The sequence below is a fragment of the Pieris rapae genome, chromosome 19 (genome assembly GCF_905147795.1).
Source record: "Pieris rapae chromosome 19, ilPieRapa1.1, whole genome shotgun sequence".
NCBI classification, from domain to species: Eukaryota; Metazoa; Arthropoda; class Insecta; order Lepidoptera; family Pieridae; genus Pieris; species Pieris rapae.
The window spans coordinates 5566260-5581595 of NC_059527.1; the positions used below are offsets into that span (position 1 = coordinate 5566260).

At 33.5% G+C, this 15336-nt stretch overlaps 2 protein-coding genes across 2 annotated transcripts; one reads left to right on the top strand and one right to left on the bottom strand.

The window, feature by feature from the left end:
* Positions 1 to 117: 117 nt before the first annotated feature.
* Positions 118 to 7581, bottom strand: LOC110995301 (DNA replication licensing factor Mcm7). The gene is made up of 16 exons (XM_022262387.2): positions 7420 to 7581; positions 7239 to 7342; positions 7028 to 7168; positions 6792 to 6919; positions 6319 to 6410; positions 5876 to 6102; positions 5027 to 5209; positions 4511 to 4695; positions 3736 to 3904; positions 3359 to 3511; positions 2876 to 3042; positions 1998 to 2164; positions 1486 to 1597; positions 1022 to 1120; positions 562 to 682; positions 118 to 253 (listed from the first exon to the last, which is right to left on the bottom strand). The coding sequence occupies exons 1-16, from the start codon at positions 7448 to 7450 to the stop codon at positions 173 to 175; spliced, it is 2160 nt and encodes a 719-aa protein (XP_022118079.1). The 5' UTR covers positions 7451 to 7581; the 3' UTR covers positions 118 to 172.
* A 488-nt stretch (positions 7582 to 8069) lies between these two features.
* LOC110995284 (DNA polymerase alpha catalytic subunit) lies at positions 8070 to 14777 on the top strand. Its single transcript, XM_022262368.2, has 10 exons — positions 8070 to 8197; positions 8277 to 8474; positions 8552 to 8736; positions 8914 to 9135; positions 9229 to 9792; positions 10032 to 10223; positions 10385 to 10639; positions 11435 to 11564; positions 11725 to 14145; positions 14494 to 14777. The coding sequence occupies exons 1-10, from the start codon at positions 8182 to 8184 to the stop codon at positions 14712 to 14714; spliced, it is 4404 nt and encodes a 1467-aa protein (XP_022118060.2). The 5' UTR covers positions 8070 to 8181; the 3' UTR covers positions 14715 to 14777.
* Positions 14778 to 15336: the final 559 nt, after the last annotated feature.

Consider the following 15336-nt stretch of genomic DNA (forward strand, 5'->3'; position numbering starts at 1 on the left):
GACAGTGATAGATAGTTAACCGTATAAAAAGGATTTTATAGAAAGAAAGTATAGAAAGTATATGCAGAGTATACATAAAGTATTTAGTTAACAGTCCACAAAATAAAACACAAGGAATTATTTGAACTTCTTTTTTAATTATCAAAATCACACTTAAAACAAAAAGACATGTCTACATAAAAGTAATCTTGGTCCGCACTTGGTTCACTTGCCATACGTTGAGGTTCTCGTACTCTTCGATACATGCGTCCACCTGAAATGAATATTATACTTCCATTACCAACATCAATAAAAATACATCGCGAGAAAACTGGCAACCCTCATTATATACACAATACAAAAAATATCCAATAAAAGGGGAGATTAAGTCAGTCTCGCCTTCAATCTTATGACGTCAGTGTTTAATTTAAAAAAAAAAACGCTTTTAAGTACTAAACAAAATTATTCCATACAGACTCGTTTGGAGTCTATATGTTTGTTATAATTTCAGCTTGTACAAAGAGTTATGAACATTTAATAATTTAGCTAATTAAGTCATTAACATTTTGAATAAATTCTCACCTGATCTGGCTTGAATCCCTTGTCAACACAGCGTTCTATGACGTCGGCTACCTTCACAGTGTTATTGGAACCGGCAAGTTCACGAACCACGGCGAAGATACGATCCGTTGCACTTATACCCCTGTTTTTAATAAGTTTTAATTACTTTTAACTCTATATAAATGATTTATTTGCATGAAATGGTGTAGATAAAAATCTAATCAAAGATTTTTTTAATCTATGCTATTCTGGTCTCTTCAAAGTTGTCTTTGCATTCTACTTATATAAAACAAAAAACCATCTAAAAACAAATGGAGTAGAAATTAACACGGCTTTCGAATAAAATTTATTTGAATTTCGAATTGCGCGCTAATCCATAGATAATTATAAATCAGTACTTGCTACGTTACATAATCTACAATTAAACAGATAAAGATCTATTATATTTTTTCCTAGTTTTAATTTCATTATACATTTATACCTTTGCACATTATCTTCAACATGAGTGAGGGACTGCTTGGACATGTCCACGAGACGAATGGCTTCCGACACATCCTCCTTCTCAACCATGTCTGATAATCTGTCAGAAAACAACAGAAATTTCTTTATACAATACTAATCAAAAATAATTTACGCCATAGTGACGTTATATCTAACAAATACCTTATGAAAAATTTGTTGGAAGAAGTACTTCTTTTCATGCAAACCGTACTTTCCAAATGGCATTAGAACGCGAACAAAATAATAAAAACATTGCAATGTAATCAATCTGTAACTAAACACCCTATAGTTTTTAATATTGTTTATACCAGACACGGTTTATACCAGGCGAGACAGTTTTAGCTATAATTTTTTTTTTCGAGAATATCCTTATACTTAGTATCATCCAGGGGAACTCAATATCTTTCACAAAACCGTTTATTTTTTTAAATAATAAAACATTACCTCAGTCTAGCAAGTGCGGTAGACAATCGCAGTATTGCTAGAAGGTTCCTCGCTGACGTAAACGTGACGTCACGGCTGTTACGTGCCTCACGACGTAACTCGACGTACGACGCTGAAATTTTACCATTTTAGTATAAGTCAGTAAATTTCATTGGGATTTGAGTTTTTTTTTTCAGAACATGCGGAGCAATGGAGTTACTGTCACCGTCATAATATGTCACAGAGTTGATTAACAATTAAATTTAAAGAGTTTATTGGATTTGCTAATTTAGTTGAATCTATAAATTCAACATACAACTTCTCGGTTCATCCAGTAATAGTTTATTATTATTAATAATGAGTAATTCATTTAAAACTTAGCTGTAAGTGTACAAAATATAAATGCAGGTTATGTTTAAAAAATAAAGTTAAAATTCAGATAGAGCTTTCCAGTCATTGTTATTATTTTTCCATGTGAAAAAACCTTGCATTTGCAAATATAACAGGGTATAAATATACATTTTAATACTCACAAACAATATAATCAGTGAGGTGGGTAGGCACAGTTGGCTGTTTCCGTTTAGTGAGAGCGATGTACCGACGGACGAGTCGCATAGACAGAGCGCGTATTTCAGTCGGCGGCTGACACGAGTGCTGGTGCACGTACGCTATGTGCTTGGCTAGCTCTAAGTCCTTGTCTCTGGGAATTAAATCAACATAATATTTATACTACATAATTAACATTTATTAATACTAATCTATATTGGAACAAAAAAATAATATTCATTGTGGGAAAATATATGTATAAATTAGGATTTTATTTTTATTTTTTATAAAAAACAAATTAAAATTTGCAAAAGGTATATTACTATATTTATCTATAGATTTGTTTTCACTTCGTTATAGCAATTTACTTAGAATGGCAGAAAAAACATTGTCAAAAAAGACTCAAATTGGTCAAGTCACAGGATGACCAATATGTATCTGAGACATTTTCACTGAGACGTCATAGAATATAAAGATTTAGTCTAAGTTTAGACTAATAATTAATATAAGTGTTGCATATAAAGGATATTTAAGACTCTTTGTGATTTTATTTTTTTACTTCTGTTTAGCATTAATGACTAAATACTCACTCTTATTGTCTTATGCAAAAGGATTCTTTCTTTTAAATCTCTTTTCTTCTCGCTGTGTATGCAAGACAATTTGAATGAAAATAAAATTATCAGCCAAATGACATTTCATTTCACATTACTTACTGAGTGAAAATGAGTAAAAAAAACTTTGGTTGGTTTGGATAATTTTTAAACATGTAATTATAATTTCGATAAAAATTTCTAGTTTATGTGGCGACATTAAAACAAATTTACACAAATGATAAAATTTTAGTTTTGTTAAAAAAATAAAATACCTGTTAGGTTTATCCTGTATAAGCCAAAGCAGATCGAATCTGGAGAGCAAAGCCGCGGGTAGTTGTATATTTTGTTCAATGGTGCGCTTTGGATTGTACCGTCCATATGCAGGGTTGGCAGCCGCAAGGATCGACACCCGGGCGTTTAAACAGGTCATTATACCAGCCTGAAATTTAACAATCTACTAGTAAATTCATTCGTTTTTGACGTGATAACGTCTTATAAAAAAGTTAAATAGCTCAGGCAATTTAAGAATTTGTTTAGCGATATATACGTCAAAAAAAAATTCAGTTAACTTCTTTGTATTATACATAGTAAATAATCATAGTTTAGTTATAATAATTAAAATTCAATTCATAAAACGTTTTTTCTCGCGTAAAACTATCTTAGACAAAGATTTTTTTTTAACTTGTAATAAATCGTATGGGTATAAAAAAATAAATGACAAACTCATGATCATCATAAATCAAAAGCAACATTACCTTAGCAATACTGATGGTCTGCTGTTCCATGACCTCATGTATAGCGGTTCGGTCGCTGTCCGCCATTTTGTCAAATTCATCGATACAGCACACGCCTTGGTCCGCTAACACTAATGCCCCACCCTCCAACATCATTTCACCTGTGAAGGGATCCTGTGAGACATTAAATTTTTATGTTATTTAAATAAACAAAGAAGTTTTCTCTACCAGAAAGGTCAAATACTCAGTAGCAATAGACTTAATAAGTCTTAATAATCCATTTATTATTTAGCTGAGAATAGAACCCAAACTCTCCAACTCAAATAAATAATAGAATATTTTTTGCTTTAATTAAATAAATTAATATATACATGTATGTACCAGGTTTTTCAGTATACCTTTAAAACGGCAGCGGTAAGACCGACTCCAGAAGACCCTCTGCCAGTGGTATACTGGGAGCGGGGAGCCAGGCGATCAATGTAGTTGAGGAGCTGCGACTTGGCAACTCCAGGATCTCCCATGAGACAAATGTTAATGTTACCACGAATTTTCATACCGTTTGGACGTCTGTAAAGAATGTTTATAAATAATTTAGTTGTAAGTTTTATTCTCAGGCAAGCCTATAGGCGTATGGGTTTTGAAAATAAAATAAGTATGTAACTATAAACCTATGGTGATATACGATGTAGACTTATAGTCTGATGATTAGAAACACGAGTTCTAAAATTTACTTATGCTTGTCGGGTTTGTAATCAAAGTTTTTAAATAAAATCATTTATTTAGTTATATAGGTATATTTAGACCATTTCGACAATATTTAGCTGGCAAATATAACGTCAATATATTAAGGGCCTGTTTCACAATGTCCGGATAAGTTCCAAATAAGCTATTTGTTACTTATTGGTAGGATAAATAGTATTTTTGCGTTTCACGACTGTCAGATAGCGCTATACGTCATGAAATGCGAAGTATCTTATTTGGAACTTTTACCTTTCGAATAATTTATGTGTTGCATAGCTATTTGGCACTTTATCCATACATTGTGAAACAGGCCCTATATATACTAAAAATGTAGTCACAAAATAAAATACAAATGCACAATATAAAAATATAGTGACAATATTAAAAAAATGGCAACATCGCAATGGCACATAGAACAGAACAGAACCTTACCTATCAACACCGCCAACCAGCAACAGCAACAAAGCCTTTTTGACATCTTCGTGGCCATATATTTCTGGCGCAAGGCTTTTCGCCATACGAGAATAGAGATCGTCTTCCGCCAACTCCGCTAACTCCTCCTCGGTTAAAGCTTCTGCCAGCTCGCTTTCGTCAGCTTGGTTTAGACATGTTACAGCCTAAATATTCATCATTATTCATTGTTTTTAATGTACCGTAGGTAAAATTTTATAAAACTAAATAAAATCTAGGATGATATATCGCGAAAGTGGTTTTGGTCTAGTGTTTTTAGCTTCATCACCGAAGATATAGGTTTGATCGTAGTTTGTGCGTTTCTGTGCGCATCTAACATCGCTCGTACGGAGAAGGAAAACTGAGGAAACCAATGGCAAACCCAATATGTGTCAGACAGACACAACATAATTTTCAATGAACTGATATTTAAAAAAATTAAATTTTATGAATAATATAGTTTTTAAGCGTTTTACTAATATGTACATAAAATCTTACATGCGCCTCTAAATAGGTATCTGATAGCAGCCCTTGAACCATTTGCCTGAAGCCAGAATTGAGCAGCGGCAGGAATATCCCAGTAACTGCTACATGGTCGCCCGGTTGAGCGCGACGTGTTGTCTCACCGCGACAGTACACTGATAATTGACGAGGTATGTGGCCTACTGGCACTTGGTCAGACTGAAAAAGGGCAAATATATTAACTGAAAAAGGGCAAATATATTAACTAAAAAATCACTGGCTTCATAGTATTTTATCTATTTAATTACTAAAGCACAATACAGAAATAGATGTATACATAACAACATGGGACAATTAAAAATCGTCACATATAGTTTTCTATAAATAAGAAAGAAAAATGGCCTGTTATTTTGATTGTAGAACAAAAAAGAAAAAATAATAATCAGTTGACAATGAATTCATAATGATCGTAATAATTTTGTGTCAAAGCTCTCCTTGCTATCACCACACTCGTAGTGAACATATTAATGTCTTTAACACATTATTATTATTATTATATTCCTTTATTGCCAACAAAAACACACATAACAAAAAAAAAAAAAAAACAGTTACCAAAGATATAAGGCAAAGGGCGGCCTTATCGCTTACAAGCAATTTCTTCCAGGCAACCCTTTATTAAATTTATTCCAACCCACATTAAATCTGTTCGACAAATAACAATACAATAAAGTTCCTCCCTCTATAATTTGTATTTACTTTAGGTACATGTAATAGGTTCATTTTAAGTAGGAGCATGCTTAACCCAAAATAGCATTAAATAACAAGACAGACATTTTGAGCCGTAAGGGAAATCTTATGTATCAAGCCCTTAAAGAATGCACTCACATGCTCCTGTATCTTAATCTCTTGGAACTTCTGGAACCGTGAACCGCGTGTCTGTAAGTGTAATTGTCCAGCAGTCTTATTAACACGACACTCATCTGCTGTACAGGCAGGTGGCGGAGTAAACTGTAGAGAGCGGACTGGTTGGTATGTCTCAGCTCCACAAGCGCTGCATGAGTATGTAGCTACTATGAGTAGCGGTTTTACTTCGGTACAACGGGTTACTATTCCTGGAAAATGCAATTAAATTTGTTTTAAAAGTGTAAATATTTCACTTAATAATAATAATAGCCTTTTGTTCAGATACATTTTACATTTTATATACATTTAAACAAATTTCCATTTGAATCCTCTTTTAGTATCTGTGGTTTTTTAATTATATTTAAAAATTATTTCACCTAGACAAAGGTAACTATAAAATATACCAAGGAATAAGAGCAACTCACCTCTGACTGTAACTAGTTTGCCAATGTGTTCAGCTTTTACATCTCTGATGGGCACTGATTTTGATGTTGTTAAGTCTTTGAAATACACTTCACTACAAGAAAAAAAAATAGTTTATTATTCACAATATAATTGGACACAGGATTTCATACAATAACGGGCCAATCAGTAGGTTTGATTTTCATATTTGGTGATTACAATTATGTCAACACTAATAATTTACACATATCGGTATTGCTTGGAAACATACATTTGTTTATGTACTATTATTTTTGAGAGCTTTGCTTACTTATGGTGACAATATGGGGGGGGGGTAAATTGCAGTAAGTCTGCTTATGACATTTTTGAATACCCCCATGTGTTCAATATAATAATCAATTCAGGATTCAGATTCAGAACCTCTGCTTCTTTACAACATAGAGAAGACCATCTTAAATAATTTGTATTTGTAATTATATATTATAAATACGCTTACAATCGTCTAATAAGTTCAGGGGGGTATCTGTTTCTAGGGTCTCGCATTTCTCCCGGAATCCTATGACTTCTTGATTCCAACATAATTCTATGCTCTATATATACATCCAATGCATCTTTTGCTTCAACCTAAAACATATAAAAAATTACTTAGTCCAAATTTAGATAGATATAACATTGTTTTAATTGACACACAGTAATTTGATGTGAAATAATTATTTAATGAAAATATGTAACCTCTCTGTGCTTGTGGTCAGGTAGCATTTCATAAACTACATCGGAGACCATGGTAGTATATCGTCTCGTATTTTTGAGCACAGCTGCACATAACTCTTCATTCATCTCGTGTAAATCATCCAAGTCAACCACAAAGGCAGTCTACAACAAACAAAAATATAAATAAACAATGCAAACGGATACAATTATAACCTCAATTACTTAACATTACCTGTTCCCTGTGAGCAACTTTGGTAAGCTGCTCAGAGTATTTAAAAAACTTTGCTCCATCTTCGTCTGTCTGGCAAAAGTCAATAAAGAAATTTTTAAATGACTCTGAAACATAAAGTACCTATTTTTGTTAAACGGTAAAAGTAGGTAAGGTTTACACCACTGGTTACACTGCAATTTACCTCTATCGGCAGTGTAATCTCGCATAGCCATAATTAAATTCGATATCTATTTATTCTATCCTGTAAAGAACTCACTAAATTATTAATTTAAAATAAATGCAGATACTGCTTACTGACCAAACAAAACAAAATAAACGTTTTGGCGCGTAACGGAAACCAAATAACCATAGTTATTAGTTAGTTTTTTTTAGCAACAGATCAAGACAAAAATATTATGCACCACAGATTACTTAATGGCACTATACTAGAGGCAGGGCGCATGTTAAGTAAAGTTACAATAGCATGTAGTGAATAGTCAGTTCTTTTATAATTATACAGGTTCATTATTAATTTAAAGTATTTCCTATAGGTGATAGGATTCATTTCTTTAAATATCACAAAACGTCTTAAAATGTTGACTAAATAGCTAACTTCAGTTGCTTGCAGATTATTTTTAAAACAACAGTTTTCTTCGCTCTTCAATGGTTATAAAATAATAATATAGTACATCTGTGTATATATCACTATTATATCACATTAACACCATTATCAATAGGTAATGTGTACCTCTACTATATCTATGTGGCTTAAAGGTCTCGTTACCAGGCCATAAAATTAATTAAAAAAAACTAAATCCGTGTTGTAATGTCAATTTTGGCGCCAGTTTGGAATGTCAACGACAAAGTCTAAACTTTGTTTTGCAAATTCCTGCAGTGATACTGTGATACATTTATTTGCAAAATGTATGTTCTTTAACGAAATTAATGTGTGAAAGTTATTAACATGGGAGACTCTGTTGGTAAATGTTTATTGAAATTATTGCTGTTGTTTTAACTTTGATATTAATGAGAGTAACTCCACGTATTGTTTCTTTACAGCTGGTCAAAGAGCTAAACGGCAAAAAGTTGATAAACATGGTCGCTTATCTGCTTTTGAAAAACTTAAACAATTAAAGGGAAAAGGATCTAAGAATAAATACGATGTAGATGAGTTAGAGAATGTGTATGATACGGTGGATGAAAAAGAGTATAGTGATCGCGTGTTACAAAGACAAGAGGAAGATTGGATTGAAGACGGTATAATTTTAGTCTACTTTCGTACGTGTATAACGTGTTAATATTATACAAAATTTTCTTAATTATTCATATTTTAGATGGTACCGGCTATGTTGAGGATGGGCGTGAAATATTTGATGATGATGAAATTGACGATTCGTACGCTATGCCTGACAGCAAAGAGAGTGGTAGAGGTGTTAAAAGAAAGGCTAAAGTTGCTCCCCCTATAGGAAAAGGAAATATTAAGAATCTTTTGGGAGCTATGCCAGCAAAGAAAAAAGAGGTAACACAAGTTGGTTGTTATTGTATGTAATGTTCTTAAATTAGCTGTATAACCAAAATGATTCTGTGTTGGTTCTGCATCTTATTAGTTTTATATTACGCTCATGCATTCTAAGAATAATTTTATTTATTTGTGAACAATAATTTTTTGTTTAATGGAAAGTTAAAAAAATTTCAGGATGTAAAAATATCTGATGACAATATATTGTCAGATATAATGTCTGATTTAGATGGCACTGCTGCAGCAACAGTAAAACCTAAAGCCCAAATACACAAATTGAGTAGTATTGATTCCAGCAAAAAGGATGCACAGAATTATTTTAAGTCATTAACTTCTGCTGTAAAAAAATCTAAACCCACAATAGTACTTGAAGATCCACCTAATGTAAAACAGGAAATTGTAAGTTAAAAAAGATAAGTGCTGTATCATAAGATTTGTTTTATATATTTAGTGTAGACTCTAGTATATTTAAAATTCTTGTCAATATTATAGGAAAAACCTGTGCTAGAATTAAATGGAGGTTCACCAAAAAAAAGCACTTGGAAAATAGATAAAGAAATTAAAAAAGAACTTGAAGATTCACAAATACAAAACATAGAGGAATTTCAAACACAAGACATTGATTTGGGTGATGATTTTAGTAATGATGCTATATCTGCTGTTAACATAAAAGAGGAAATACCTAGTTCATCTAATACTATAACAGATGTAGCTGAAGAATTTCTCAATGAGGACTTTGATATATTCGCAGTAAAGAAGCAGTCGCCTAAAGAATTGAAACCATTGCATACATCATGGAATGAACAAGTTGGTGATAACAATATTATTTCCATACAGTCTGATGGTAAATTGCCTCTTCAAAGTAATAAAGATGGTAAAAAGGTGCTCAGGTTTTATTGGTTAGATGCCTGGGAGGATAAATTTGTTAAACCAGGTGTAGTGTACTTATTTGGTAAAGTGTATGTGAATCCCACTAATAAGAAAGCGGGTTGTGTCTCATGCTGTTTAGTTGTAAAGAATATAAACCGTCAAATGTTCCTGCTGCCTAGAGAATATGTAAGTTGTTTTCAAATTACTTCTATTTTTTCTGATTATTTACTATAAAAAAATTACAATTAATATTAAACATTAATTGTTTAATTTTTATAGGAGTCTATAACATCATTAATTAGAATTAGCCTAGGCACACCACTAATAAAGCTTCAAGAACTAAAACCTTATTTTACAGTTTATATTAATTTTATATACTGCTTTTGTAAATAAAATATATTCTAATAAGTTTATTTATGTTTTAGAAATTAGACCCAGTGACACTAGAGCCTACGGATGAGGAGGTTGGTATAATGGATATGTATCAAGAGTTTAACACTTCTGTGGCGGCTGAGTTGGGTATAAAAGAGTTCAAGTCGAGAAAGATTACTAAAAATTATTGTTTTAATATACCAGATGTGCCTGCACAGTGCGACTATCTGGAAGTCAAGTATACGGTGAGATAATAATAAATAGTTTAATATAAATAACATTTCATTAACATAACTTGACCTTGCTATTTTTGAGATGAGTTATATAAATAATAGCTGGTATAATTTCTTTTTTAATGTATCCTGCTATATTGACTATAAGTCTTTATTCATTACAATAATTTCAGGCTTCCATTCCACCGCCGCCTAACAAGAAATATCTCACATTCTCTCATATATTTGGAGCAAACACTTCATCGCTAGAGTTGTTTCTCCTTGAAAGGAAGATCAAAGGACCTTGTTGGCTTGAAGTTGTTGAAGCTGAGAGTGTTGGTGCAAAGGTGTCATTATGCAAACTGGAAGCAAGTTGTGATAATATGGAAAATATAAATGTTATTAGGAGTGGTGAAGATTTGGAACCTCCTCCTGTTATTATTGCGGCCGTAAGTAGACCTGTTCTAATCACAAATACACCAATTATGAAAAATTAGAAATCATTCCATTGGGATTCAAACCCGAAAAAAAATTTAATACATTTACATACATATATTTTTTTTAACTCTTAATTTGTTAGTATTTATTTTTTTATAACATAAATACATACATTATCCTCACAGACTATGCCAATACGATAATGTCGAGAAACATTTAATAAAATATAATAAAGTACATATTAAACACATGATATACACAATATTGCTACTGTGAATTCACTCTGCGAACATACAAATATATCGAAAGTGTCTGAGATAATATTCAGTAAACGCAACGTCCTGTATAACGGGGATCTGTGCATCATAACTATATATAGCGTAATTAGTTTTATTATAATGTCTGATTTTACTTTTAATGAACTTATCCAAGATATTCAAGCAAAGTGTTTTAAGATTTAAAAATATGTTACTTATCCACCTGAATTGCGTATCGTCCTGGGTTTGTTTATTCCACTAAATTTTTTTCGATTTGATATCAAATTATGATTATCATTGTGAAAAAAAAGATGTATTATATTATATAGAGTAGGCAGAAATGTGTTATTATGTTTGTGTGTGTACCTAGTGCTCGGATGGAACGTGAGGCGAGATTTTTTAACATAAATCTAACATATGTATATTTCTTTAAAATCTAACTAACATTTATTTTCTTTATTTCTAACCGGGCTAAGCAATCTTGTTATACAATATAACAAATTAAACAGTATAAAGAAATGTTTTCGATTGTGAAAAATATAATTTCAGATAAATATGAGAACAGTGACAGATGCAAAAACAAATAAAACAAAAATCTTAATGATAAGCTGTTTATCGCACAGCAGTTTTCCAATACACAAGCCACCCCCTAATCCACCTTTTCAACAACATTTTTGTGGTAAGTTTTTCTTTAAAATAGTAATTCAAAAATTACTTTTTTTACTTTCCTCTTTTGCCCAACCCACTTCGATTTAAAAAAAAATATTTTTTTAGGATAAAGTATTACTAAAATACATATATACTAAAGACATTTATTTGAAAAAAAAATTTCTTTACAGTAATGACAAAATGCAATGAATTATGGCCAATTGATCTTAAACAAAAGCTCCCGCAGTACAAAGCAACAAAATTAACCAAATGTGACACAGAAAGAGAACTATTAAACTTCTTTATGGTTCAGTTTTGGAAATTGGACCCCGATCTGGTCATCGGTCACGATCTGCAAGGATTCCAACAGGACCTCTTAATAGGAAACATTCTAGACCTAAAGATACCGAATTGGTCTCGTCTAGGCAGGCTCAATAGATCTGTGGCCCCACAGAAAAGATTTGCAGCCAGAGACGCCTTTTTGGGAAGACTCGTTTGCGATATTAAAATCTCAGCTATGGAATTAATTAGAGCGAGAAGTTTCGATCTGGATACATTGTGCGTTAATGTTCTGAAGATGAAAGAAGGCGACAGAATAGAAGTGGCCCTAGAAGATTTACCTCGATACTACGAAAACAGCGACGATCTACTCAAACTCATCACGCTTACTATGCAAGATGCTTCATATATTCTAAAAATCATGTGCGAACTCAACGTTTTACCACTGGCGTTGCAAATTACTCAAATCGCCGGTAACGTTATGTCTAGGACGCTTTTGGGGGGTCGGTCTGAGAGAAACGAGTTCTTGCTCCTGCATGCGTTCACCGAGAAGAACTATATCGTCCCTGATAAGGTTTACGGAAAGAAAAATATCGTCGAAGATGAAAATGAAGAGGAAGCGGTCAACAAGAAACAGGGAAAGAAAAAAGCGGCCTATTCTGGTGGATTGGTTCTTGATCCGAAAAAGGGCTTCTACGATAAACTTATTCTTCTAATGGATTTCAACTCTTTGTACCCAAGTATTATACAAGAATTCAACGTGTGTTTCACGACTATAAAAAGAAGAATCACTACAAATACCGATGACGATATAAACAATCTGATCCTTCCTGCACCTAATACTGAATTTGGAGTTTTACCAACACAAATTCGGAAACTCGTTGAGAGTAGGAGGGAAGTCAAAAAGTTAATGAAGGCCCCAGATTTGCCCCCAGAACAATACATGCAGTATAATATAAGACAGACTGCCTTGAAACTGACTGCAAATTCTATGTATGGGTGTCTCGGATTCGCACACTCGAGGTTCTATGCAAAGCCGCTGGCGGCGCTAGTCACCATGAAGGGCAGAGAAATCCTCATGGATACCAAAGAAATCGTCCAAAAACTTAACTATGAGGTCGTCTACGGAGACACCGACAGTTTGATGATAAACACAAACTGCTTAGACTACGATCAAGTATTCAGAATCGGAAATGATCTAAAACGGGAGATCAATAAAAAGTACAAACAAATCGAGTTGGATATCGATGGAGTTTTCAAGTATCTCTTGCTGTTGAAAAAGAAGAAATATGCCGCCGTAGTTGTGAGTAGAAATAAAAATGGGGAATTGGTGTACGCTCAGGAGCACAAAGGTTTGGACATTGTGAGACGAGATTGGTCCCAGTTAGCGGCCGAAGCGGGGAAGTTCATCCTTAGCCAGATCCTCTCCGAACAAAGTGCTGACGAAAGGCTTGAAAGCATTCAGAATCATTTAAACAAGCTGAAAGATGACCTCATGAGCAATCAGATACCGCTATCGCTTCTAACAATAACAAAACAACTTACGAAAAACCCGAACGAATACGCCGACAAGCACGCTCAACCGCACGTACAAGTCGCCCTCCGACTGAATAGTAAAAACAGTCGCCGATTCAAAAAGGGCGACATAGTCCCTTACATCATATGCGAAGACGGAACCGCGAACTCGGCAACCCAAAGGGCCTACCACGTGGAGGAACTAAAAAGTTTGGAAACTCTCAAAATCGACTACAGATATTATTTAGCGCATCAGCTACATCCGGTCATATCCCGTATATGTGAGCCCATCGAAGGTATGGAGCCGGCGAGAGTGGCAGATTGCCTCGGCCTCGACCCGTCCGGATATCGTCAGGCGAAAAAAGAAAACACGGAAACGTACGAAGTTGAGAATGAGCAAGAGAAGTACCGGCACTGTAGAGAGTTCACCTTTGTTTGCGTGAACGAGAGATGTAAAGTGGAGAATCGGATAAGAGATACGTTGCTGAAAGGGGATAGAGATAGTGTGACGTTTTTAGAGAAATGTCAAAACGAAAAGTGCGAATTGCGACCGGTTGACTATTTGGCGAGTGTGCAAAATCAGTTGAGTTTGCAAATACGGGAATATCACAACGAGTATTATGCGGGGTGGGTCTCGTGCGAGGATCCGGCGTGTGGCGGCCGAACAGTGCGTCTGCCTCAGACATTCACGGCCGGATATCCGGTGTGCCGGCATTGTGAAAAGGGACTGATGTTTAGAGAATACACTGAGAAAGACCTGTATTTGCAGCTTAACTTCTTCCTCTATCTCTTCGATTTGAACAAACATTCCAACGCAAGTGAGTATATTTCATTTGTTTATTTAACTAAAACTAGTCTTACCACTAATATCTCTTTCTAGGCAATTATATTATTAAATGTTAGGCCGTAAATTAATTTGGTTATTAATAATTATATTTGTACCAATAATTACCATAGTAGTCGCATTACCTGAGGCTTTGGTCAGAAGTCATATTTATCTGTCTGTCTCGGTCGCACTTAGTACGTCTTATGATGTGGCCATGATAAATATTATTTTAGTGTCAAAATCATACTCGTTTGTAGATTCTTACTCATTTTCGTCAGGTAATAGCAGGATAGTCTTCCAGAAATAATTTATTTCCTATAATTAATGTTTATCTTTCCAGAAACGAAAGTATCAACTCAAGTTGCCTCCGCATTTTTGGTCTTAAAGGAAATGGTTGAAAACTGGCTTTCACATTCAGCTTATTCAATAATATCTCTAACAAAATTGTTCAGATTCTTCAATGTGGATACAAAACTCAAAATGAAATCGGAACCCGTAGAAATTGATATAACCCCAGAAACAGAACACATTGACGCATTGATGGAAATGGGCGTTTATTAAAATAGTTATAAATTGTTGTAGTGTAATCTGTATATAGATAGCCTAATAAATTTTATACCTACATTTTTGTATTTTTATTTTTTATACCCAACACAAAATATTTATGCAATCATAATTTAGAAAATAAATACTGGTTTAAATAAATGTAATAAAAATTATGTTTTAAATCATCTGAAATACATAGACTACAAATGTTCTAAACCTCTGAAAATTCTTCTTAAATCTTAATGATTTTGAATCGTTGAGTAATATTTAAAAGCTTAGCCCCAGTAATTCACAAATAAAACACTAAACCTAACTAAACCCTTCTATATTTTTTATATATCTGGGGCAAATGAGGTTTACCTGATGGAAGTAATACCACTGCCTATAAACACACATAACCGGAGGGATCATAGTTGTTACACTCTTTTTTGAAACACTGTCTAATGGGTTCGTAATATATCAGCTGGTGGCCACATAGTTCTGGTTTGTGGGATGTAGTGTTATTTCGCCGAGTTACTAAAGTATTGACTTGCGACAATGCAATTTTTTGACTTAGTTTACACATCTTTATAGACTTTGCTACTATAGTTTAAGATTTATTTACAGATAGTTGAAAATTATCAATAATTATAATATT

Excerpts from the sequence above, each read along its gene's own strand:
- LOC110995301 (XM_022262387.2), bottom strand. The coding sequence starts at position 7,450 with ATGGCTATGCGAGATTACACTGCCGATAGAG. Across the intron at positions 6,411-6,791 it reads CCTGAACTTATTAGACGATT|TGAAGTGTATTTCAAAGACT; the intron begins GTAAGCGTATTT and ends TTTTTCTTGTAG. Across the intron at positions 4,696-5,026 it reads ATACCTATTTAGAGGCGCAT|GCTGTAACATGTCTAAACCA; the intron begins GTAAGATTTTAT and ends ATGAATATTTAG.
- LOC110995284 (XM_022262368.2), top strand. Across the intron at positions 8,737-8,913 it reads TGCCAGCAAAGAAAAAAGAG|GATGTAAAAATATCTGATGA; the intron begins GTAACACAAGTT and ends AAAAAATTTCAG. Across the intron at positions 10,640-11,434 it reads CTCCTGTTATTATTGCGGCC|ATAAATATGAGAACAGTGAC; the intron begins GTAAGTAGACCT and ends ATATAATTTCAG.